The 27,566-nt window shown below is 39.6% G+C and overlaps 1 protein-coding gene across 1 annotated transcript in view; it reads left to right on the top strand.

The window, feature by feature from the left end:
* The window catches only part of ZNRF3 (zinc and ring finger 3), a 219,557-nt gene extending 193,806 nt beyond the window's left edge, over positions 1-25,751 (top strand). The window contains 8 exon segments of the mRNA XM_089677379.1: positions 3,090-3,164; positions 3,858-3,989; positions 5,462-5,572; positions 9,162-9,329; positions 10,817-10,919; positions 11,507-12,373; positions 12,376-13,107; positions 17,550-25,751. Coding sequence (XP_089533505.1) covers positions 3,090-3,164; positions 3,858-3,989; positions 5,462-5,572; positions 9,162-9,329; positions 10,817-10,919; positions 11,507-12,373; positions 12,376-13,107; positions 17,550-17,581 — 2,220 coding nt within the window. The 3' untranslated portion in view covers positions 17,582-25,751.
* Positions 25,752-27,566: the final 1,815 nt, after the last annotated feature.

Here is a 27,566-nt window from a genome sequence, read left to right as displayed (position 1 = left end):
AAGTATGCTGTTAGGCCCCCGACACCCTCCTTGTCAACCAATGGAAGGTGGTAATGGTGTACAGTGAAAACCTGTGACTTTGTGTAACTAAAGGCAGACTTGATCCACCTGCTGGCTTGTATACAATTTTCTGGCAATTTTTAGAAATGCTGCCAAGGCACCCCAGGGTACCCTGGTTGAAAAAGGCCGATGTAGGTTATCAGAACTTCATTTCAGATTTGATGCAACTTTAGTATCAGTGGGACAATATGGGAAGTAATTAATTGGTTCTTTATAAATATTCACCAAGGAAGGAGCTTTCATGCTTTGGTGCTGTGTTTTTGTTTTTTGTTTTTGTTTATCCCACTGCAGTGAAAAGTCTAATAGAAAAATAGATTGCTTGAACAGTCAGTTTAAGGCAGTGCTCATTGGCTGATTTTTTTTCCCCTTAGGGATGTTTATTACAATTTGTACTTGCATGACCTCTAGTGGTGAGAAGTTAAAATAACTCAGTGTTTTTTATAGCACATTTTTATATCATTTTTTTATATTTGGTAATTGACCGCAAAATATCCTCTACCTTATATACACTGCCCACAAAATATTCCTTAATTACTGTGCTGTTAGAGTCTCACAGACAAATAAATCTCAAGGATTATTATTTTTTTAATGCACAGTAGAGACAGAGAAACTACACTTTTTGGCTAAGTTCACACTTGTTAAAAATACTAATGCTGACCATAAAGTGAACCAACACACCTATAGTGTTAATGGAAGGGAAGAAGGGGTTTCCTGGTGATAATCTGACTTAATTTTTTGTCCCTATATTTTGGACCAGGGTGGAGCTCTGGACATAGACTATCTTGATTTCAGCAAGACGGTTGATACAATTCCAGATAATGATCTAATAAAAAGAAAAAAAAAAGTTTTATTAACTAGGACTAAGCCCTGGGTGGATCAGTGTGGTTATAAATGGGGTTAATTGGGAACAGAAAGCAGTCATTAGTGATGTGCTACAAGGCTCTCTACTAAATTATGTTCTATTTAATCTATATGTGAGTGTTATGACTAAAGGTTGGTGGATAAGGTTTGTCTTTTTGCTGTTGACACAAAGGTGTGCAATAGGACTGATCTCTCTGGAGGTGTCTGTAAAATGGAACTTGATTTTGCTTTGCTGTAAGATTGGTCAAAGCAATGGAAACTGCAGACCAGTGTTTCTAGATGCATAATAATGCGCCTAGGGAAAAAGAGTATCCTCTGATGGAGTACAATATTGGGGTACAGTGTTGGCCAGCACTACAGAGGAAAAAGATTTGGGGGTGCATTTTTCCAGATGGAAAACAGTGTGACCAGGCAGTGGGGAAAGTGAATAGAATTCTAGGATGCATCATTAGAGGGGTCACCAGCAGGAGGAAGGAGGTCCTGATTCCCCAATATAGATCATTTTAGTACTTCTGTCGGAATATATATGTTTTAGATTTTATTTATTTATATTTAGGTTTGCTTTTTGTTTTTTTTATTTCTATATAAGTATTTTGGAATACTGTTAGACCTGTTTTAGAAAACGGTGTCTGGTTCGAGAGACCTCACCTACGAAAAGATATTAATAAAATAGAACAAGTCCAAAGATTACAAAAATGGTGCAAGGTTTGGGGGGATAGATGCATCAAGAGATTTCCATAAGGCAAGTCATAGATGATGCCTTTTTCTTTCCTGCAACTAAGGGGAGCCTTCCCTGCTGGCAGAACACAATGATTACTGCTGGTGGCTATAGCAATAAATTCAACAGGCTGGTTGTACTGAAGTCCATCGATAGATCGACTTCAGTACAACCAGCCTACCTATAGATGGACTGAATCTCGACCAGTCCCTGCTGAGCTGGCCAACACTCGATCCAACTATGGCCTGCTTAACTTATTATTTGTACAGTAATAGCAGGAAACGGGGGACATTATTGAAACCTTTAAAATACATTAAACGTATGAATAAGGTTCAGGAGAGCAGTATTTTTAATATGAAGATAAAATGAAGGATTTTGGGACATGAGAACAAAAAGGAAATTTTTTTAAACTAATCTTAAAACGTATTATTTTACTTAAAGGGAAGTTGATACTTGGAATAGACTTCCAGCAGATGTAGTGAGTCAATCAACAGTAAGTGAATGTATGCGTGCTTGAGACAAACCTGGATCTATAATATGACAAAAAGGTTAAAAAAAAAAAAAAAAAAAAAAAAACGAAAGGGAAGACTTGTTGGACTGCTTGGTCTTTTCTTGTCATCGCTCTTTTGTGTTTCTATGTTTTCTCTGCTTTCCTGTTGTGTCTCTGGGGCAGGAAGTGAACTGAAATCTCCCTGACATGACATACAGCAAAAGAAAAAAAAATTGATAGATGTCTGAACTGTTCTAGCTATCTACATTTTTTAAAAACAAAGTTTTTAAAAATACACATTTTTAATATACACTTTAATTAACAAAAGGATTGGATACATTTAGGCCTAAAGCTTACAGAGCGTCTGTTTCAGCCCCTCTGAACGCCAGGACTTCTGTCAGGAAAAACGCAGTATTGCACATTTTATTTAGGAGGATCCAGCATTTGAGCATTAATGCATTTTAGTGGCCAGAATATAAATGTAGTCTGGCCATTGGAATACATTAACATGTGTACGCTTTACGCATCTGGCGTTTCTGCGTGTTTAGACACATACGGCGGTTTTTTCCGCTCTTAAGGTTCTCTCCTGAACATGTCTTTTGCTGTTTTTTTCTCAGCCTGTGAATGCTACTGTTTTAATATGCCTGTAAATGCCTATGTGTGCATGGATACATATGCTTGCATAGAGGCACTTTTAAGAGCTGGGAAAAAAAAAGTTCAACACCAGTAAAAGTGGTATTTTTTTAAGCCCTGTGTGCACGAGGCCCTAAACGTAAAGTTTTAGTCCCATTTAACACATCTGAACATTCACCCAAAAACGTAAAGAAGGAAACTTGCTGTACTTGAAGAGTATCATAGACACTTAGTCTTGTGAAACAAATTCAATTCCAAATGAAATAATTAGTCAGGTATATTTATTCATGACATTTGTATTCTATAACCTTTCTGTCTGTATTCCAGGCAAAGCGAGCCGTTCAGAGAGGTGCTACAGCTGTTATATTTGACGTCTCAGATAATCCTGACGCCGTAGAACAGGTATGATCTGTACTGCTGCTGTGGAGAGACAATATTTTCTTTAACTCAAATGCTTTTTTTGTTTTTCTGGATATGCCTTGTCTGTGTGTTGGGTTTATTTCACTTTCTTGTTTTACAAATCCCCTACTTGACCCTACGGTCATTTTTACCCCATGACTACTTTGGGGAAAAATGGGAATATAGTTACTTTTCTGGCAGCCCGTTTGTTGAAGCTCTGCCCCTTCACATCTTCCCTGGCCACAGCAGGTGTTCCTGTGTAGAAGTGACAGGTTCACTTTTTAAGATATTGGTTTGCAAAATTAAAGGAGCTGGGGGGAATTGTTGGCATCAAATTGGATACAGTCACTGTTGGGTTTTTCTGGAAGCTGCTGACAACGGCTGCCAGAATAAAATAGCTCAAAAGGAGGTTATTTGTCCTTACAAGCTGTAGAGTGTAAATTGAGGCATTTTACATTTTTTTATCTACTATAAATCTAGTATTTATCTAGTTATAGTGTATAGGCCCGATTTCTGAACCATGTATTAAAACATTGCTTGCTTCTCTTGTTGATCTTCCTTCCTTACTTTCTATGCTAAGCCGGTTAGTAAATGTATATTAGAGTGTTCTGTCTTTGCTTAAGTGACCTTTAAGGATGAGGTATGTTTTGTTTAAATGCAGTTTTATCTTTAGCATGCAATGTTTTCATTTTTCAGCTGAATCAAGGCTTGGAGGACCCATTGAAAAGACCAGTTGTGTACATGAAAGGCATGGACGCTATTAAACTCATGAACATCGTCAACAAGCAGAAAGGTGCCAGAGCGAGGATTCAGCACCGACCACCTCGGGTGAGGGCTCTTACACGGATTTCTTAATGGCCAGCCCTCCTAAAGTTGATATTTTTTTATTTTTTTCAAGTACTTGTATAGTGTCATCAATTTACACAGCGCTTTACATATATTTTGTACATTCACATCAGTCCCTAACCCTCAAGGAGCATACAATGTAATGTCCCCAACTCTCGATCATACATACACATACTAGGCCAATTTAGACAGGAGCCAATTACCCTACCAAGCATGTCTTGGAGTATGGGAGAAAACCGGAGTACCCAGACAAACCAACACAGGCACAGGGAGAACATGCAAAGTCCAGGCAAGTAGCCCCATGGTTGGGATTTGAACTGATGACCCTAGTGCTGGTAGGCGGAAGTGCTAACCACTTAGCCACTATGCTGCCCTTTTGTGTAAACGGTTGGAAAATAATTTCAGTACTGTTTTGGGGGTTCTAGTTTTTCAGTTGTTTTTACTTTACGTAGAATGTAGTTGGGTCACAAAGATTATGACATGTATGGGATGGGTAGCCTTGGCAGTGATGCCCAGAACCAGCAGGGACCATGAGTAAGACAAACCTGAAGGGCCCTCAGTGGAGCAGCAGTACATTGGCAGATAAGCAGCATGACAAACATGCTCTGACTAATTGCAGGTTATTTTAAGGGCATTATTAAGCAGTATGTCAGCAGACCTTTACATCTGTAGATATTGCAGTTAGCACAGCCATTAGTGGTACTTACTCAATACTGCCTCCCAACAGGACACTCACAATGACCCCAGTACAATTTCATAGTTTCCCAACATCACGGGTCCTCCAGGCAGAACTTTTACACATCAGCTTGCCTCAGAACACATGCCGTTCTGGTGTAATATTTTTCAGTTTGGCTTGGTACAGAGCCTGAAGCATATTGGAATGGACAATGGAATTTCTGATAGGTGGACATTTTCACAGTGGTTATGTCCACAGTTGTGCGGCTCCTGCAGCTCTCATTTTGGGAATCGGCTTTGAGTCTAACCTATATCTGATAGTTTACATTTTGCATTTATTCAGCGAGGACCTTTTAGCCAACTACCAGTCTCTAGCCATATAAAACAGAACACAGAATTGGAGGTTATTGACGAGCACGTACCTGCTTCAGTCTGAGTCCTGGATCTGGCCTCCTCTGCCCTTGCCTACTTCTTAGAACATTGGTAGAGAGAGTCATTTCCAGTATTATTCATGAATTTTGAGTTGGCCATCTTTTGTTTATTTATTTATTTTTTTATTCTTTATTTTATATATTAACCTATTTACAGTCTTGTTATAATACAAAAACAAAAAGCACTGGCCAGCTGTTTAATATTTATTCTTTGTTTTCTTTGATTTTTAAGAGTGTTATTTGCAGTGTTTGGTTAAAAATAACAGAACATAAAGCCACAAAGCAGCAAATAGTGCGATGTGGGGGTTATAACATATTATGTACTGATTTTTCTTTTTGTTTCTTTAGCAACCTACTGAATATTTCGACATGGGTATATTTCTAGCCTTTTTTGTTGTGGTGTCCCTGGTCTGCCTTATTCTTCTTATCAAGATCAAATTAAAGCAGAGGAGAAGTCAGGTATGAATAAAGGACAAAAATATAATATATTACCAATTGTCCAATGAGATGCCTGCATTCATTAAGCTTACTCACCTTATTGTATCTACCAGAGAGCATCATTATCACCCTTCAGTAACAGCAGAGACAGAGAGCACAAAGTTGGCACAATTTTTTTGCAGGATCATTAAATGATCTTTCCTGACAGCATGAGGAAAGTGCATGTATGACTTTTAGAAGTTTACAATATACTTAAGATCTATTGACCTTCAAACACGAAATGACCAGAGTTGATGTTCCCTTACTTCATAAAAAGTGGGGCAAGTTGGTCTTTTCCTCTTTTAGTCAAAGGTTTTACATCTGATTTTGATCCTGCTGCCATAATGGTCTCCGAGAGTCTGCTGTTCTTTCTATCTGCTATGCAGGGGTGTGGACATTTTTGAAAAAACTACTTGTCCAAGGGACTAAATCGGTACCCCGATCTACTTGTCCCTCATGACAATCTACTTGTCCAGATAAAATTTTTTTTTTTTTTTAACCAAAACCATATGTAAATCTGAGGTGATATTAGGAATGTTTTAAAAACAAAAGGGCTTTATGGTGACTTAAACGTGTAATATCTTTAACATTGCACTGTTTATCTCCTCCTCCCCTCCCTGCCTGTCTGCAGCACCGCACTCAGGGACTAGGAGGGAGCAGAGAGACCTTGCAGTGTAATGAGCACGGATTGGCTGCTCCTCAGGAAAGGGTTGGCCAGGGCTTATCCTTTATCCCTTTCGCTGCCAGGGCCATTTTTGCATTTTTTGCACAAGATTAAAAAAAATAATTTTAGGCCTTAAGATTGCACAAAACCCTCAAACATGATATATTTTCTGAAATCAGAGACCCTAGAGAATAAAATAGTGGTTGTTCCAGTTTTTTATGTCACATGATATTACCGCAAAGTTTCAGTAAAAAATACAAATTAGTTTATTTTAGGGCGCAAAACAAAAGCAATTAATTACCCCATTTTTTTTGTAAAATATAAAAGATGAGGTTGCAGCAAGTACATGGATATCCAACTTATCAAACCTTAAATTTGCTTACACTGGTGCCGAACTTCAGTACCCTATATTTTCTATAGGTGACACTTTTAAAGCCCCTTCTACGTCATCAGTAAAGTGTTTCAGAGAAGGTCTGGTGCTAGAATTATTGCTCTCATTCTGGCCTGTGCGGCGATATGTAACATGTGTATCGCAGTCGACATTTTCATGTGTAGGTGTCCCAGCATGTGCTTTTACATTGTTTGTTCTCTTTATTGAGACATTCATGGTCTAAAAGACCCTGATTGTCTCCCCTCTGTTTCCCTGAATGTAATGCACTGCATTGAATAGAATGTAAAGTTGATGCAGCGCTAAAAGACTAAAGCCTAAATACAGTATATAACCAGATAGTAAATATGAGTAATAACATGACCCAAAACCACCTAGGGATAAACAGAAAAACAATGGCCCTTAATAGACTAGTAACAGTGGTTAAGTGCAGGATAAGGTGTCCATAGTTCATACAGGAGTGTAAGTGAATCACAGCACACTTCAAAGAACGTGACCCCGGGCAGTCTTGCTGCAATGGCCTCTCACCTCCACTCTACGACCCTACAGGGCCATAAAGCGTAATGTAGATCACCACGGAATCCTCCAATTCAGGGACTCTTTAGATAGATTGGCATCACATAAACAGGGACAGAATTCCTCCAGGCCAGTAGGTGTATAGAATAGACTCTCCTCCGATGTCACAACCGCTCATATGCTCATAAATGAGGAGATAAACACAATCCTCATAGTGTATTACCGCTTTATTTGAGTATAGACAGCAAACAAAGAAAGAAGGTAATACACTTACATAACAAACGGCTTGTATGGAGATGCAATGCTGGGTGTACAGCAGGATCAAAAAGGTGCACCAAGATGGCGTCACGCCGGAAGTGCGTCACCACGCTATTGCCGTCGACGCGTTGCGTCACGTACCTCGTGACTTCATCAGGACCTGATGAAGTCACGAGGTACGTGACGCAACGCGTCGACGGCAATAGCGTGGTGACGCACTTCCGGCGTGACGCCATCTTGGTGCACCTTTTTGATCCTGCTGTACACCCAGCATTGCATCTCCATACAAGCCGTTTGTTATGTAAGTGTATTACCTTCTTTCTTTGTTTGCTGTCTATACTCAAATAAAGCGGTAATACACTATGAGGATTGTGTTTATCTCCTCATTTATGAGCATATGAGCGGTTGTGACATCGGAGGAGAGTCTATTCTATTCACCTACTGGCCTGGAGGAATTCTGTCCCTGTTTATGTGATGCCAATCTATCTAAAGAGTCCCTGAATTGGAGGATTCCGTGGTGATCTACATTACGCTTTATGGCCCTGTAGGGTCGTAGAGTGGAGGTGAGAGGCCATTGCAGCAAGACTGCCCGGGGTCACGTTCTTTGAAGTGTGCTGTGATTCACTTACACTCCTGTATGAACTATGGACACCTTATCCTGCACTTAACCACTGTTACTAGTCTATTAAGGGCCATTGTTTTTCTGTTTATCCCTAGGTGGTTTTGGGTCATGTTATTACTCATATTTACTATCTGGTTATATACTGTATTTAGGCTTTAGTCTTTTAGCGCTGCATCAACTTTACATTCTATTCATATTGCCCTTGTTTGGTATGGGACAGATGCTGGCTGCTTTTTAGTTAGTTTTTTATTCACCACTTACCATAAGAGCGCAGGAGGATTTTTTATGTGATTTAATGCACTGCATTACATTCTTTCTCGTCCTCAATTAGTGTGAATCTGTGAATGGGGACCTGGAAGTGACATCAAACGTCACTTCCGGGTCAGGACAAGAAGGGGAGGGGATTGGACGTGTCCGTTCTCATCCCTCCCCTCTAGCCGCCGGCTGGTCCCGGGCCCGCAGATGTGCAAGCGGAGCCAGGGAGGTAGTGGGCTGGGGGAGCTTTACACGGAGGGGGCATTGAGAGGTTGGCACTGTGTGAAAGTAATCGGCGGCAGCACCCTAATGCTTCAACCTGACAGGTGAGCCCTGCTGCTTGCGCGCAGCAGGGCTAAAGGTAGGAAAAAACTACATGCCCGGCACCCGGAACTACATGTCCCGGGCATCGGGCAATGTAAATTCAACATCCCTGGCTACGTATCAAAGCATTTTCCAACTACAGTCCATACTTCATACCAGGCATCTCCCCCAGTTATCGTATAATGCAGTGGCGGACTACACATTAATGCAGCTGCCTACTGATGTACTTTTACATAAGAAAAGCAAAACTGCTTGGAGTCTACTATATCTAATGAAATGTTGGAAGATTCTGTGCAATGAGCAGTGGTTGTAGATCACATCGTGGCTTTTTTAAAATAATTATACCCTTGCTAAAAAAAACACAAAACATTGTTTTAATATAAGGGGCCTTTGAAGCCCTAATATAATATAATAAAATAAGTACATTGTTGATATTTCAGATAAAACCACTCCATTCAAGTGGGAATGTCATGTTCTTTATAGGAGGATTATATGTTTGTAACCAGTGCTTTTCCTTTGTGATCTTAATGGTCTTCTCTTTCAGAACTCAATGAACAGGATGGCTGTTCAAGCACTGGAAAAAATGGAGACCAGAAAATTCAAAGCAAAGGGCAAAGTGCCCCGAGAAGGGAGCATTGGTGGCCTTGACACACTTAGTAGCAGTTCCACCTCTGACTGCGCCATTTGCTTGGAAAAATACATAGATGGAGAGGTAATAGATATAGATATTATTTATGACTATGTTCAGGTGATGACTGTTTGACTAAAACTGCAATAGGTGTTTTTATTCTAGGCCCACCAAGACAAGGGACTTCCATCACTTTGTTGTCATAGAGTTTGACAAGCAGGGTGTTAACTGTTTGCATTCCATGGGTACTAGATTGATAAGTGATCTCTTGTTGTAACATTGCTCAAAGATTAATTTTCAAGATATAAGAGCCTAATTAATGATATCCTTGCCCTGGGCCCACTAATATTTTCAATGAACTCTCACGCATATACTATTTTTATTACCAACCAATAAACAAAATTATTACCTCATCAAATAAAGCAAGTCTGGGACACATCAGCTGAAAACCAGAAGTGTCCTTCTTCAATGATTAAAACTCCTGCCAGGTTTTTTACCATCTGTGTCTTATTGCAGAGTTGTCCTTTCACCTCCTTTCCAGGAGACTCATCGGGACATGAGAGGTAATACCTCCAAAGTGAGGGAACCTACCCTCTTCAGGTGTCTGATTGAAAGACTTCCCGTCTATTCCTACTTCAGTGAAAACTCAACATGTTGAACAGTGGTCACTAGGGCAACTAGAGAGGGTGAATCTTTCCAGCATGAATGCAAAGAGAAAACAATTATAGATTTGATAATCCTTTTTTACTTTATCCAAAACTAAAAAGTGTTCTGGCTTTAGTCACACTTTGTAAGCTGTCTTTCAGGCAAACACCTAAATACAAAGATGAAATTCATATTTTGGAGGTGTTTTATTTGCAAAGGATATTTAATTCTTTTTAGTTGCTATTGTGATCCAGGCATATATGCCAGCTACCTCCTACCTTTCTGCAAAATACACAAAGACGAGCAATGGAGCCTTGTCATGGACTCATCCCAGCCTGTGTTTGGGCAATAATGAAATATCAGCATGCAGAGACCGTCATGACTGGGCTTTCCAGCTCTGTACACATAATCCTAATCTTAGAATGACATCAGTGTACCCTGGCTGAGAATCCTATACCCCTTCTCCCAGTCTGAAATCGTTCACATGCTAATAATAATTTTATTTAAATAATTTAAAAATATGGACAGCACTGAATTTTCTTTTACAAAATATTTATTGAGATTTTCAAAAATCACATACAGCACAAGGTCTCAATACAAATGGTAATACATAGAGTAATAAGAGATAATATGGGCCTGTGACAACAAGAGCAGCAACACAAAATGGCTGTTGGTATGATAACCACCAAAAAAGGCCGCAAAACCAGGCTACAAGTATGCAGTTGCATTTCATCTTATATTTGGCTGGGTTTTATATTTAGGTTGGTAGTGTGTAATTGGGCTGATATGGTTAGCCTAGTACATACTGTGGCATGAAGCTAATTGTAATGCTCAAATCACCTACTGACACTGATAAAGTCAGAAACTAAATAATCCCTTTATTCATACTTAAATTCTTAAGGTATGTTCTCTTATGTCTACTGCAGGAGCTGAGAGTCATTCCTTGCACACATCGGTTCCACAAGAGGTGTGTGGACCCCTGGCTTTTACAGAATCACACCTGTCCTCATTGTAGGCACAACATTATAGGTAAGTGGAATGCAGGAGTATTTTACTGTAGAAGGTGTAATAGCCACCCTTATAATCCAGTTCTTCTCTTTCTGGTGCATGGTCATAATGCTAATGGGCTGTCTAGGACCTGTCACTCTGAAACATTCCCCGCACCTTATTGAAAAACACTGGTAATCTTGCAGTTTGGGTGAAACAGATTAAGGGAAGCTTTATTCAGCCATGAGAGAAGCATTTGGGAAATGAGGATTTAACAGTTTTTTTTCTTCAAAAATGTTTTTCTGAAATTGTACCAAATCATATTAAAATAGCATATTGGTGATTTTTGTTTTGCTTTGCTTTTCCCTTTCCTTCTAAATTACTTCCATAACTACTGACTTTTTCTGCAGTCCTTGATTAGGCTTTTAGAAAGCTCATAAAATGAATGTAAATTAGATGCTTTTAATGAGCTTCTAATATTGGTGTAGATATATAAATCATTTTTATACAGTTCTGTATCATGCAGTGTCATCTGAACTTGAACCTGTAGAAGCCTCCACTACTACCAGTTGCTCTATAGTTCTATATGTGTTATGTAAGTGACATACGTATTTGTTTTTCTTGTGCAGAACAAAAGAAAGGAGGTCATGGTGGCATATGTGTGGAGAGTACAAGCACTCGTGGTCGACATCAACAGCAGCAGAGAGTCATTCTACCAGTTCATTATCCAGGGCGCGTGCAGAGGACTGGACCTATTTCTGCATATCCAACTCGCACCAGCATGGGCCCACATGGCAATCCCATCACGGTACTTACTGTGGAACGCCCAATGGAGCCGGAGCTATGCCCTGCCCGGACACCTGCTTTTCTGGCAGGATACAGACCTGTATCACTGGATCAGTCATCTACAGGACATCATTGCGACCTGGAGCACCCTCCTTTTCCAGCCCCACAGGCTGGTCATGGCTTCCGCCGTTCTAAATATAATGGGAGAGGTTTTAATACTGCCACTTGTTATTCTCAATATGAGACCATGTATCAGCACTACTACTTCCAGGGTCTGAGCTACCCACACCACCAGGAAACCACAGGGGGTAGCCAGAACTCTAGAGGAGTAGAAAAAGGCATAAACCATCCCTTTCAGACAGGTACTAACTTGTTATACCAGCCTGCACCAGCCATGATCCACATGGCACCACATTCGGCTGGTGGGAGCTGCTACCTACACAGCCAACATCAACATCGCTCTGTATGCAGTGGCTATTTGGCTGATGTTCCATGCAGTGACAGTAGCTCCAATTCCAGTGCAAGTTCTGCTCAGGGGCATGCATCATCTAGTGACTCCATGCTGGACTGCACGGAGGCTAGCAACCAGGGAGTGTATGGTAGCTGCTCCACCTTTCGAAGCTCTCTTAGTAGTGACTTTGACCCTTATGTATACAGGAGTCGCAGCCCTGCAAGGACTGGAGGAGGGGAGGCTGCAGGTTTTGGGGGGAAGCTGGAACAGGACCTGGAAGAGGTAGAGTGGACTGCAGACCTCATCAGATCTTTCCAAATTCTTCCTCCCGGGATCGCCTGTCCAACTGCAGCTTGGAGATGAATTACAGCAGCAATTCTTCACTAGAAAGGCGAGGGGCAGCCTTGGTTTCTGGGGTAGTCCCAGATACCTCTTGCTCCATCTCACAAGGAGGTGGAAGAGACTGGCGGGGGCCTGACAAGGGCTGCCCCTGTTGCTATCAGAGGCCGGCTGGGGATCCCAGTCCAGAATGCACAGGCTTGTACTTGGGTCCAGAACCTCAGCAAGCAGCTGCCACACCCTCCAGTGGAGGCTTGTACAGTGTTACCTCCAGCCTTTTACATCGGACAGATCCAGGGACAGTACTTGGTCACTCTGCCCGGCCCTGCTGCCTCTATGAGGAGAATCATGGAAGCTGCTACACTGAGGACTATGCAGTCAGCATTCAGTATGCCCTGGCAGAGGCAGCAGCGGCAGCTGCTGCTGCTGCAGTAGCTGGATGTGAGCCTGGTCAACCTATCCCCATCATTCCCGAGGACCCAGGCTGTGAGGGTGGCCTGGACTGTGTAGGACATGTCTCTTGGGAGATGGAGGGTGATGATGAAGATGAAGAGGAGGTGCTGTACTGCCAAGAAGGACCTTGCTGTGCGTTAGTAGAGGAGACACGTGCTCTCTGTCGAAGCACAGGAACAGAGGGAGCTGGAAATCTCACAGGTGATTAGAACTTAATGATATAATAGTGTCTGTCTTTTTTTTAAACTGTGAAAGAGGCAATTTGTCTTGTACTTCTAGTACCCATAATAAGATTATACTTCTAAAAACTCTGCTTTTATGACAGCAAAATGTTTCCTTAACATAGTCATGTCCATTTATTGATGTTTTTGTTGGATTAATTAAAATCATTTTTGTAGTTTATTAGTTTTCAGGTATACCTGCATCACTCTTGTACCCCACTACTGTGTGCTGTATGCGTATACCTTTTAGTTTCTTGTTGTGTATCACAGTATCACACCCTTTCAGATTTAGATGTTGATCTCGAATTGAAAAGTTGGACCACTAAAATGTGATATTTTAGTTGTCCCAGTTGCCTCTTACCACAAGTTGCAGGAAAGGAAATCACTCGATCCCCTATCAGCAGTCAGTGTTGATGAAGGCAATGCCTCCTGTGGAGCCAATGTGTTCTTTCCGCAGGGGGGGGATCCTTAAACTTGGGTACATTCAGCCTGCTCATACATGGTTCGAATGTCAGCCAGTCCCTGCTGAACCGGCTGAGATTTGAACCATCTATGGATGGCTTTAGAGAAGAATCTGTGGAGGACCGGTCACCCAGCATGGGGTAAGGCTGCTGGTGGGAGGACAAAGATAAGTAATTCAGATTTTTTCTCTACCCTTAGAGCATTTAACCATTGCAGTGCACGGAAGTCCCACTGCAAAGTTGTGTTTTTTTGGGGGGGGGGGGGGTTTGTTTTTTTTGCTGTGAATGGATTTCGGCTTTAAAGTTAATGACCTTCACCCAGGTAATTTTATACTGAAGGATTTACATGTCCAGTAAAAGAATTTTAAAATATGATCTTATTCACCTCTGTATCTATACGCATTAAAGTGTTACTGAACCTATAACAGTAAAATCAGTCTGTATATGCAGGCTCTGATGAAGAGGAGATCGCTCCTCGAAATGAGTCAGACATTCTCAAGCATCCTTTTGCTTGTGGGACTCGTGCACCATTTCAGACTATTGTCGGTCATGATATGCCTGTGTACATTTGTTGTTTGTGAGTATATATCTGCTACTTTGTATGATTAAAGTTTTTATTGAGGTAATGCGCAAGGCTTGTGCACCCCTTTTTCCTTTCTAATTTTCGAATGCAGTAAAGCATTCTAGTTATACTCACTGTGGAACCTAACGGGTTAATCCTCTGCATTGTCTAAAAATGCTGTTTGATCCTGACTTCTCTGATCCTCCCCTTCTTCCAGTGTCCCCCTCTTATCTCCTGATAAGACATATTGTGTGGAGACACTGCACATGCTCAGCTTGGTGTGTATTGCTAGAGGGTTTTTTTTTTTTTTTTGTCCTTGGGAGAGTGCATGTGATCAGCACAGGGCTGATCAGCACAGGGCTAATCAGCAATGCCCAGACAGACAGAGGTCAGGGGTTCTGCATCCTCCTAGAGAAAACTCCTCCTACAAGCTTTACCAGTGCTCTGCTGGACACTGATAGATGTCACAAGACTGCTCTAACTGCTGATGAGAAAAGGTATTTAGCAGTTTATATTTACTAAAATAATTACATTTGAATGTTCTGTGTACTGTGGGAGACCAGATATAGTGAATGCAGGGTCCTGGGTGTAACACTTTAAGCTTTCTTCGTTTTTGTTGAGGATTTTAAGAATTAATAACTTCACATAAAAAACAGAGTGTTTTAAAAGCTATTTTACTGCTTGGTAACAAATAAAATAGTTTAATGTCCATAGTCTTGGCATAGCTGAATTTTTAAACGATGAGAAAAGAAATTGTCTTAAATAATGTAATTTAAATGCAAAATAATGTATTGTGCTTCTAAGCTCTTCATCTTCCAATGTTATGTGGGACTAAACTAGTTCACATGTTGGATATTTCCCCCTAAAAAGGGAAATTCCTTTCAGGATGGAAGAGGAATTTGTCCAGAGGGAACACAGACCACAATAAAAACCTGACAGATTCTAATTCCTCCCTGCTCTGTCCACAGCAATGTTTGTGGCACTTTTGTACTTGATTCAGTTGGTGTGTACAATCTGACCTGTGTGCATTCCTTGTTCTTACAGCCTGCTGTTGGGTGACTGGGTCACATTAGGGATCTGGAACCGCCATGGTTTTGGTCCATGTGATCACGATAGCTGTGACATGGTAATCATGGGGGTTTATTGACAAACAATACTTGTTCACAATGTCTTGTACAGAGAGAGGAGCTGTGACAGCTGAAGCCTGGAGCGTCCAACTGTTAAAAGGCAATACAGTGTTTAAAAATGACATTTGGTAAAATAGTGTACAAAAAAAAGACTGTGGGCTCAATTCACTAAAGAATATCTCATGAGATAATTGAATCGTGTGACACATTTTTTTCCCAGTTATCTCATAAGATGATGAAAATGTCAATTCACGATCACCTGATGAGGTATTTACCAAAAACACGAGGTAAAATGGTGTTCACCAATTCACTAAAAGAAATAAATATATGCGTTATGTAAGCAGTGATCCAGGCATGAGGTATGTAAGGGATGTAAAAATATAATCGCCAATTTGGAGTCATCTCTACCTTTTGGATCAGTTATCTCAACTGTGAGTGTGTTACTGATGGTAGCCTTTGTTACGTTGACCCCACGGGGTGAGATCTTGCATGGAGCCCCAGATCGAGGGAGATTATCAGTGGTCTTGTATGTCTTCCATTTTCTAATTATTGCTCCCACAGTTGATTTGTTCACACCAAGCTGCTTGCCTATTGCAGATTTAGTCTTCCCAGCCTGGTGCAGGTCTACAATTTTGTTTCTGGTGTCCTTCGACAGCTCTTTGGTCTTCACCATAGTGGAGTTTGGAGTGTGACTGTTTGAGGTTGTGGACAGGTGTCTTTTATACTGATAACAAGTTCAAACAGGTGCCATTGATACAGGTAATGAGTGCAGGACAGAGGAGCCTCTTAAAGAAGAAGGTACAGGTCTGTGAGAGCCAGAAATCTTGCTTGTTTGTAGGTGACCAAATACTTATTTTCCACCATAATTTGCAAATAAATTCTTTCCAAATCAGCCAATGTGATTGTCTGGATTTTTTTTCTCATTTTGTCTCTCATAGTTGAGGTCTACCTATGATGCCAATTGCAGGCCTCTCTCATCTTTGTAAGTGGGAGAACTTGCACAATTGGTGGCTGACTAAATACTTTTTTGCCACACTGTATATATGTGTGTGTGTGATTTTCTTATACTATTTTCATTCAATATTTGACCTTTATAAAGATATTATGTGTTTACCTAATTTAACGTATTTGTTTTTGATACACCACGTGTGTTCTGTGAAAGCAGCTACCCTTTGATTGGTATTCCAGTCTTTTATTTTTTTTTGTTCTGTATTAATACACCTGCTGCAGGGACTGCACTGACTTAGTGAGTTGGCATATTTCTACGGTTTAAACCATTTTACCTCTTTTTTTTTAGCAGGGGTTCTAATCCTTCTCCACTGTATCTATCCCACTGGATATCACGTCATCCATAAAATACCTCACATTTTGCTGAAACAACTCATGCTTTATTTTAGTAGTGTTTTTTTTGTGAATTGCAAAAAAAGTTTGAAAAAAACCTAGAGGTATTTTATCTAAGATTTTAGGAGGAAAATAACTCTTAAGCCTAGAATGTCAGGCGGCATCGGCCGCGTTCCATAAAAGCCAACCGACATTCGTGTGTACAGTGGCCAGTGTGACAGAAAAAAGTTTGCCGATCGGCATTTGATCCAGTGTGTTCTGGCACGGGCATCACAGTGGCTAAATGGTTAGCACTTCTGCCTGGCAGTACTAGGGTCGTTGGTTCGATTCCCAACCACGGCACCACCTGCCTAGAGTTTTGCATGTTCTCCCTGTGCCTGCGTGGGTTTCCTCCGGGTACTCCGGTTTCCTCCCACACGCCACAGACATGCTGGTAGGTGAATTGGCTCCTGTCTAAATTGGCCCTAGTATGTTTATGTATGAATGCGAGTTAGGGACCTTAGTTTGTATGCCCCTTGAGGGTTAGGGACTGATGTAAATGTACAATATATATGTAAAGCACTGCGTAAATGGACGGCGCTATATAAGTACCTGAAATTAATAAAATAATAGCTCCTTCTGAGCTCTGTAGATTTTTTTTTTTTCGTTCAGCCTGCTGGGTTAAGCAAAAAAAAACCCGCTAGTGTGTACCAGTGAATTGAGCCCTGTGTCCATAAAGCCAAAAAAAAAGGAAGGCAAATCGGTTTAATGTATTCTATAGTAAACTGACCCACACTGATCCTGCTAAATTTGGTCAAAAATTCTAAGCTTCAGTGGCCTCATGTCAGAAGGGTTACGCATGTAAATGAGATTTTTGCTAAGAATATTAAATGTGACTACAGGTATTACAAACAGTTTGTTACCAATTTTGATTGTTTTTTTATTTCAATAGGCCAAGACTGCCGCCCAAAAGAGAAAGACTGAGCATTATGGGTACAGACCTCTAGGACTAGAATGGAACTTGTGGGATCTATAATAAACTTTATTTATAAGAAGAAATAAATCACAGTTGTTTTGGTTTTACCAACAATTGGCCGCAAAACTCACAACCTTCTGGAATTCACCACACAATACAACCACTTTTACTTGCTTTATTCCTTGGACTCAAAAGTCTGAGCATCTGTGTTGTTATTTAGGGTTTTTTTTTATTTTTTTTTTATCATTTATTTTATAAATATATATAAATATATATAAATTTATATATATATATTATTTTTGGTTGCTGTTTAGAACTATTTCCTTGTGAGTTTGTACATGCACAAGATCTGTTTTCCTGATGAAAAAGAGATATATATATTTTTTCAATAAAATAAACAAGAAAATATTAATATTATTTTTATTTGTTGGCTTTGGAGCCAGGAAAAAAAAAAATCAAAAAAGAGCGATCATGGTTAACTTTTATTTTTTATCTGCCTCTTTAAAATGACATGTTTATTTTGAGCCTTTTGCATAAGTGTCCTGATTTTGTTTTATAAAGCTGCAGTTTGTATTGATGGTGCATTCAAAGTAGTGATAATAAGCTAAAACCACTCTTATGTTACAGGATTTTGTTCAATGAATGTATTTGTATACTGAGGAGATTTATATATTTTTTTTAAATATATAATTGGTAGTTAATGCCTTATTTTCTAGGGAAAAAAAGATGTCTGTAAATGAGTAGTCACAGGCACCTTAAAACTGGAACGCTGACATTGCCTGTTTTTTTTTTTTAATTCCAAGTGGGTCATCTGCCATGGTAGCTGCAGTGCTTTATGCATCAGGTGTGATCTATTAGAGGAAGGAAAACCATAGTAGATGTTGCTTATACCAACCAATCAGATATTATGCTCTTCTAGCTTGTGTAAAAAAGAAAAAAAAAGACTGCTGTAAGCATCATCATAACCTCACATTACTATGTTCGCTTTCATTTAAAAGATCTACAGTTATAATTTTGTTGTGTACTTTACGAGACACTTTCGTCTGCCCATTCAAGGGAGAGTGACCATGTCTGCTGGTAACCCACTACCCAGCAGGGTATACTCACGAATACACTCTCCTTCACCACCTCCTCATTACTGGAGTCCACCCTGATATCTCTGCCATGTGCTAATGATCTATTCACATTGCAGGAGGCCACCCTGAGTAAGCTTTGGTGTCAGTTGACTGGAGTAGATGGCATCACTACATTTCCCCCAGGGGCGGACTGAGCAGGGGGCAATTTCCCCCGGGCCACTCTGATGCACCGTAAAAATCCACACCATTTCCATCGTAGACATGCCTAAAGGCCTCTTGGTGAAGAGGAGTATAAAGTCCGCGCCAATGTCCTACTGAGTGCAGGATGAGGGCGAGGACAGAGCACAGACCACCCGAACCACAAGATTATGATTGAATGAAAGATTTAGATGGAGTTTGATTCTCATATGTCAGAAATACAATCTTATCTATCAGATATTGCTTTGTGCTGTCGATAGTGCTTGGTGATGGATATTTATGTTTTAGGGCCCATTTACACTTTTGGGCTTTCATGTATCCTAAGCCATTTTTTGTGCAGTGTTTAATGAAGGGTTCTTTCTGCTTTTATGTACGGCCATATGTACATATTACTTATGGTACCAGCCATTCTTGTGGAAGATGCAGCAAGCAGAATATATCTACAAAGCACTGCACAGATCTGCCTTGGTGAGAAAGCAGCTGTAGAAATCCGTAGAACTGATTCCTTCCTGCACTTTAGCATCATCTATAGTGAAATTTCACCTACACATAAATGTACATTGGCCCTCCATAACTATGCATCTAAGTGGCCCTTACTCCAGTGGTAATGTAGAGCAGACCTTTGAGTATTTAACAGGATTAAAGTAATGTCTGCAGCCGCTTGCTGATAGCACAGCCACTGGCTGATAGCACAGCCACTGGCTGATAGCACAGCCACTGGCTGATAGCACAGCCACTGGCTGATAGCACAGCCACTTGCGCCTCAATCTCCTCATTCAGCCAGAGTCCCTGGTATTCTAGGTAACATCTTGTACTGTTAGCTACAAGCTGCTTTGGAGACTTTTACAGCGTGTCTATCCACAGGTTCCTTTTGAAGGTATGCTGGCAACCTTCTTGGGTCATATAAATATGGGCTACTGGAAGTGTTAAAAATACTTACCATCAGTGGAGAAAATGCTGCTCTAGGTACCCTCTAATGCTGCCTATGTGACCAAGTCATCTGATCATGTGATCTTTGCTGAAAAGGAGAATCAGAAGGTACATTGGCTTTAGCAGAGATCACTAACCAGATACCTTGGCTTCTGGTCACATATTTGTCACTGGAAGGGGCCTGGAGCTGTAGTTTCACCAGGGCAGGTATGCATTTGATTTATTTTGTACCTTTCTGAGATACTATTTTAATAAACGAACCCTGTTTGGTAAAAAGAAAAAGTAGGTAATTTTTTCTATTGCTCTGTATTATTCATCCTAACAAGACTGCTTAATGTAGTTTTAATTTAACTTAGATTCTAGGTATACTTCATGAAAAGCATCTGTGCACAATAAACTTCAGTAAAGTCATAGAAAAGACTCAAGGCTCAAGCTGCAGTAGTCCATATATTATGATCAGATTAGTTAAAAATGGTTTTTGATAGGTTGCAATGAGTCTAGCTGTTCTTGACCCTACATTTGGCTCCAGGCCCCATGACTTAGTGATCTGTCTTCATCATAAAAGAATTTATTAAGTACCATTTATTCTTATGACAGGTGCCTTAAAAAAAGTGCTTGGTTGCCCAAGGGAATGTGAACAGCTACTTATTTTCTTGTTATTGTGGCACATTATAAAGTGCAAGGGAAATTTTGATAAAATAAAGCGTTTGTTTTTTTCCCCCCCATATATTGTTAGCATTGGTGAAACTGTGATCGTTAATTCTAAAGTGCCAAACCAACCAATTTAATAAGGCTAACTACACAGCATTGCTAACATGTCTTACACTTTTTACTTTTATCATTAAACAAGGCTCCAAGTGTAGGCATACGTATTTCAGATTGAGACAAAATTGTCAAGAATGCTGAGTAGAAGCAACCATACAATATGTAATCTGATCATACAATAGTCGTTAGATTTGCTATCAATCAACTATATAGCACCACTTCTATAGGACCTATCTGATTTTATGCTAATTGAGTGGATTGTTTAGGTTTGATCTTGTATCACACATGTTTGGTAAATCTAAATGAGATTGTATAGTATGGCCAGTTTCAGAATTTACTGCTAGATATGAAACTCCTGTACGACTTACAGTTGAACATTATTTAGTAGATTATTTTATGAGTGAAGAACTGTTCATGAAGCCTATATCAGCCAATCATAGTCTCTCTTCCACTTTTCTATACTGCACTTCAGGATTTAAAGATGCAACCTACTTGGTTTCTTTGGGCCCAGGAGGGGCACATCCTTCACACACTTAGTGCAGATACAACAGGTTATTATACACTTTTATAAAACATTATATGTATATTCTAGTTTCCACTAGAACAATGCAGAATTTAGGCACTTAATTGGTCTACTGTAAAGTAATTACAATATAAGAGAATAATTAGGGGTACTTTTACCTCATTGGGTGGCTAATTTAAAGTATCTATGCTTTTATTTATGGTAAATTGCTGAAAGAAATGATGTAATTGGGTGAAAAGTCCTTTAGTTCTCATATTGAGAACTATCATTTTCTAATGCATACTTACAGGTAATATGCTGCTGAATTAGTATTTATATGGAAAACTATTAAGATATGTTAAAGGTTAAGTTAAGCAAAAACAGAATAAAGTATAAATTGGGGCCCATTGACACTGAAGCTTAAATATTATCACATTCTGCAAAATAATACTTTTTCTACTCTCAAATTCTATTTAAGGTGAATTCTCGGTGAAAAATGGAGCAGAACTATAAGACACTATGGATAATTATGTACAATGGGGAGAGATTTATCAGGATTAGACCAAACAGAATCTGAAGCGGCTTTGCATGGCAACCAATTAGCTTTTGTCTTTGACTTAGTCAGTTAAACTTTGAAGTAGAAGGCCGCAAGCTGATTGGTTGTCATGCACAACTGTTCCAGATTCATCTCTAATTTTATTAAAATGCCCTCATTGTACGTACCACCAAGTATATAGTGATTGTTAAAGTAGAACTTTTAACTCTGTACAACCAGTCTTGTGATTGACTCACTTCTGCTACACTGGACAGCAATCTGCTTCTTCCTTGTTTAGCTTTACTGTTTCCTGGATCCACCCCACTGATAGAGGTGGAAACTCAATGCCCAGTGTATACACAGGAGAAAGATGAACAGTAGCATGGTAGTGTAAATCACAAGACTAGCTATGCAGAATGACAAATTGTTTTGTAGGTAAAACGGTAAACCTGTGTATACCTACACTTCAGGGTTTATTTACTAAAGCTGGTTCACTCACAATCTCATGCACTTCTGCATGGAAACCAATCAGCTTCCAGGTTTTATTGCTAAAGTTTAATTGAACAAGCTAGAAGCTGATTGGCTACCATGCACAGGTGCACGAGATTCTGAGTGAACCAGCTTTAGCAAATCTGTGTGTTTAGCAGGTAGATTGAAGCAGAACCTTAATGAAGCGCATATTAGATGGAGCAATAGAAATTAAATATAGAATGGTAAATTGAAGCAAAACCCTAATGTTTGGCATTTTCAATGGAGCAATAGAAATTAAATACATAATTTGTGTCTCCTCCTTAATGCTAGTGCAGTTCTGAGTAGATGACAAATTGAATCACACACCTTGGTCTTGGATCTGGCAGCCATATGTATTTATAGGCATAAAGGTCCCACAAGTGGAAACTATAATAAATTGATGGGGCCAGCAAGTAATTCCATCACTCACTTAGAACTGAAACATTGGGTTTGGCTGCTCTGGCCCACAATAGGAGGATGCCATCTTGTCACCTTGTTTAATACACAACTGATTTTGGTTGTATTCCCACCGATATTAACCCAGTCCACAAATGTATACTTTTGCAAATGCCCTAAACCAGTCTGTCCATGGTACCAGAAGCATCAGCAGATTCTTGTTGTGCCATGTGTGCACTAGCAGACCTTTTCATTTCAGTAGCATTTTGGCTGGTTTGCTGCAGTATTTTCTTTTTTAGGTAAGTATTCATTCTTTGTCATACTGATCATGCTGTAGTTTTTCACTTGCAGTTTACAATGTAAACAGATGGTGTCACTGTAGAGCTTGCAGGAAATGTCTGGTTAAAGAGGCAGAAAAAATGTGAAAAGTTAACTCAGTTCATGGTTGCTAATACTACTGTAGGAAAGAGACTTCTGTCAGACAGCTGTTAGTGAGGAAACTGGTCTGTTCTGCGCTCAGGGTAACACCTGCCTTAGGTAAAGATATGTGATGATTTGGGGGAATTTTTTATGCTATGCTGAATTGGGTACTTGTTTGTTTTTTATGTGTGTTGAAATGTCTTGCAGAAATGTAAAACCGCAGTACTAAATAGAGTGGGATTTGCTTATGAAAACGTGCTGTACTAACTTGAAGTCTACAAATTAATGAACCTAGTATTTAGCATTGTTTAGTTAATTCCATACTTTTGTCAGTGCTTCTGGAGACCTACATTATGCTTCTGGTCTGGTTTGCACTGAAATATGTAATGCTGCTAACGTGCCTAGCTCGTCAGGAACAGTCGGCCTTGTTTATAGGAAAACGGAAGCGTTGTTCATAGCAGCCAGTCAAATACCAGCTGATTTTTGATTCGCTGCTGTGTCGGCGCTTCTGTATTTCCTTCCCTCCAGATTTTAATCCGACTCAGCAGGTCTCAGTTGTCAGTTGAGTGGGCACATTGGGGTTCATTTATTAAGCACTTGAGACTGTTCACTTAGCCAAGTGAATATTTAGCTAAGGGAATTAAGAAAAGCTGCGTTCACTTTTAATCATCCAATCACGTGCAAGCAAAAATCGTGTGCTTTTTTTTTTTTACTCTCAAATTATTTGATTTTTTTAAGTGCACACAGCTTTTATATAATTTAGTAAGCTAAGCAAATATTTACTTTGCTAAGTCAACAGTTAACCCCTAGCAAACAGTCACATTCTACCTTTCCTTTCCCTTATGCAGCATGGGAGACCCTACAATGAAATCTGTATTTTCTGTTTGTTTAAAGGTGCAGGCCATGGACATGCTTTCGGCTTCACTACCTGGTGAGTCGTTGACCTGGAACAAATGTGCAGGGTGGGTGATTCCCTAGGCAGTGAACCCAGTTTCAGGTGACTGCCTGCAAGCCAGTAGGTTTAAAGCGGTAGTAAAGCCTAAGTAATAAATAAAGCAAGTTGAAGTTATAATGTATTAGTATGCACTGCATACTAGCACATTATCACAGACTTACCTATACACAGAGCCCTCCAGTACTGCACTGTCACGGGTCTCCCTGGTCCCTGGAAGTTTCCATCTTCACCCGGTCTTTCTTCTGGGTTTCCTATCTTCGGCAGCTTGAATGGCCGGGCTGAGGTGACGTCACTCCCGCACATGCGCATTGGAGTTTCATATTACCGCAGCGTACAGACCATAAATATGGTCACGCATGTGCGGTTCAGATCGCATTACTCACTGACAGGCAGGGGGGACAATTATGACTGATTAGACCTCCTATGGTCTCTTCTGTCATAAAAATCTGTCTGTCAATGGATTCTAAATTTTTTCACTTTACTACCACTCTAATTTACTAAAGGTTCAGAGCATGTTCACTTTGCAAAGTGAATTTTCATCTTAGTAAATGAGGTGAAGCTAACTGAAAAATTTGCTTTGCCACGAAAATTAAAAAAAAGATCTTTGCTTGAAGTAGGCACAGCTTCACCTAGCTCACTAGCGCAAATTCATTTTGGAGAGAAAACATGCTCTACTTCTTTGGTAAATTAAATCCAGTATCTAAAAAAAAAGGCTGTAATGGCAGGAACCTTTATTTCCATCCATGCAGGTTGACAAAAAAAAAATTCTAATTTTAGTTAACCAGCTTATCTAATACAGTAATGTGGAAGTACAGTATTTACTGGTAAATAAATTCGAATGTGATAGTAAGTAAATGACAAAAGACGGCTACAAAAATCTAATTTATGTTCTCACCGTTCTCATTTTAATGTGAAGGTTTGGGCCCATAATGGAGGTTTAATCTAATGTGTTATAACTTCCAATCAGATTGTCAGAAAATTTAAAAAAGAAAAAAAAATATGATCCTATTGACACTGTCTGTATGATACATAGATCCATAAAAAAATTGTTAAACTCATCAATTCGGTTTTCATAAAAATAAGTTTTCTATTTCCAGCTGTGATTTGTAATGGCTCATGGGTGCTAAGAACCAATCTGAAAGTATCCTTCAAATAGCCACCATCTCTTTCCTTACCACCACAAGTGCCTTGTGTACACTATGGAGCTTTCTGATTGGTTCACTTTGTTGCTATCCCTTGTCTTGTCTAATCAAGCATGGATATTGTATATGTCAGTCCTAAAAAGATATGTTCTTCCCTGTTAAGTAACATTAATAACACTTACTAATAAAGCTTGAACCCTGTTTTAGAATGGAGAAAAAAATGTTTGGCCTAGGGAGCAATGGTCTAATTTTCCAATTACTGACTTTTAAAGTTGTTTAATGTAAAATGTTGTCTTGCCTTTTGGTACTGCAGCTTTAACAGATATGGTGTAGCACTTATGCTAGTAAGAAGAAACAAAATTTGGGATAAACATTTTTGAGCTGTAACAATGTATCATTTTCAAATCAAAGTTTCTACAGAGAAACCTTTTTTTAAGCTGTTTGTAAAGAGCTGAAAAAAACATCAGTGTGTATGTTGTGTATAAGTGTGCCCTTTTTCATTTATGGAAATGTTCTCAGAATATTTATTTACTAATATATTTATCTTAAAGCAAGTCTTATGTTGAGTGTTATCGGGGTAATCAATGAATATTTCTAACACAAAAGTACAAAACTTTTTGTAACTGTCCAGAGAATGCACATGGTTGTAAAGTTTTTTTTTCCTGACCAAATTAAAAATTAAATAATTTTAGTACTATACAGTTTTGTAACAAAGTGTACAAATGTCAAAATACAATTTTACCAAGAAACTTTTGAGATTGTCCATCTTTATTTTTTCTTTTATTGATATGTGGTAAAGATTTGCAAAGCTTCAAGTTTTGAAATGTAAACTTGTGTATGAATCAAAAGTCAATGCAGAACCTGCTCAAAGTTTGAGTAAGCCATCACAAATATATCCTGGATCAGGGCCGGATTTATATATCAGAGCCTCTAGGCACAGGTCTTTGTGTGGTCCTCTACTCTGCCTGTCAGCTAACTGTACCACATACGCAGCTGTGTTACAGAGTGCTGACATGTTAAGAGGATTGATGCGTTACTAGAGTTTTGACATGGTATTGGGGTGTTAACATGTTACTAGAGTGCTGATATATCACAGGAGACATGTGTCAAAGGACCAAATGCAACTCCCATTTTGGCAGCCTCACAAATCCTCCATGCATCTTCTTGCCATCCTTACAGTTGTGTTCAAAATAATAGCAGTCAGACATCACTAACCTGATCAATCACTGTTTTTGGTAGAAATTATATTTCTACATGGCAAATAATTTACTAGCAGGTGTAGTAGAGTAATAGAAATCCAACAGACCCAACAGTCATGACATGCATGCTGCTGATTCTGTGTAATTGAATCACTAATTGAAAGGGGCATGTTCAAAATAATAGCAGTGTGGAGTTCTATTAGTGAGGTCAGTCATTCTTTGAAAAACAGATGGCAATTATTGCCCTTATTTAAGGAAGGAAGGCAGAAAATGTTGTACATGCTGGTTACAGTGCATTTCTCTTTGAAATTCTGAGGAAAATGGGTTGTTCCAAACATTGTTCAGAAGAACAGCGTACCTTGACTAAAAAGTTGATTGGAGAGGGGAAAACATATAAAGAAGTGCAGAAAATGATAGGCTGCTCGGCTAAAATGATCGCAAATGCTTTAAAATGGCAACCAAAACCTGAGAGACGTGGAAGAAAGCAAAAAACTACCATTCGAATGGATAGAAGAATAGCCAAAATGGCAAGGACTCAGCCAACAATCAGCTCCAGGAAGATCAAAGAAGGTGTAAAGTTACCTGTGAGTACTGTTACAATTAGAAGACGCCTATGTGAAGCCAAGCTATCTGCAAGAAGCCCCCGCAAAGTCCCACTGTTGAAAAAAAGACGTGCTGAAGAGGTTACAATTTGCCAAAGAGCACATTGACTGGCCTAAAGAGAAATGGCGCAACATTTTGTGGACTGATGAAAGTAAGATTGTTCTTTTTGGGTCTAGTGGCCGGAGACAGTTTGTCAGACGACCCCCAAACACTGAATTCAAGCCGCAGTACACTGTGAAGACAGTGAAGCATGGTTGCGCAAGCATTATGATATGGGGATGTTTCTCATACTACGGTGTTGAGTCTATTTATCGCACACCAGGGATCATGGATCAGTTTGAATACATCAGAATACATGAAGAGGTCATGCTGCCTTATGCTGAAGAGGAAATGCCCTTGAATGGGTGTTCCAACAAGACGACCCCAAACACACCAGTAAACATGCAACATCTTGGTTCCAGACCAACAAGATTGACGTTATGGAGTGGCCAGCCCAATCCCCAGATCTTAATCCAATAGAAAACTTATGGGGTGACATCAAAAATGCAGTTTCTGAGGCAAAACCAAGAAATAGAGAAGAACTGTGGAATGTAGTCCAATCATCCTGGGCTGGAATACCTGTTCACAGGTGCCAGAAGTTGGTTGACTCCATGCAACACAGATGTACAGCAGTTCTCAGAAACAGTGCTTATACAACTAAATATTAATTAAATGATTCAAAGGAAAGCAAAATCTTCAAACATTTTTCAGTTTATATAGTGA

Source organism: Staurois parvus, unplaced genomic scaffold (assembly GCF_062004578.1).
Source record: "Staurois parvus isolate SC_StPar_1 unplaced genomic scaffold, SC_StPar_1.0 ptg000014l, whole genome shotgun sequence".
Taxonomy (NCBI): domain Eukaryota; kingdom Metazoa; phylum Chordata; class Amphibia; order Anura; family Ranidae; genus Staurois; species Staurois parvus.
This window is presented reverse-complemented; position numbering and strand designations above follow the sequence as displayed.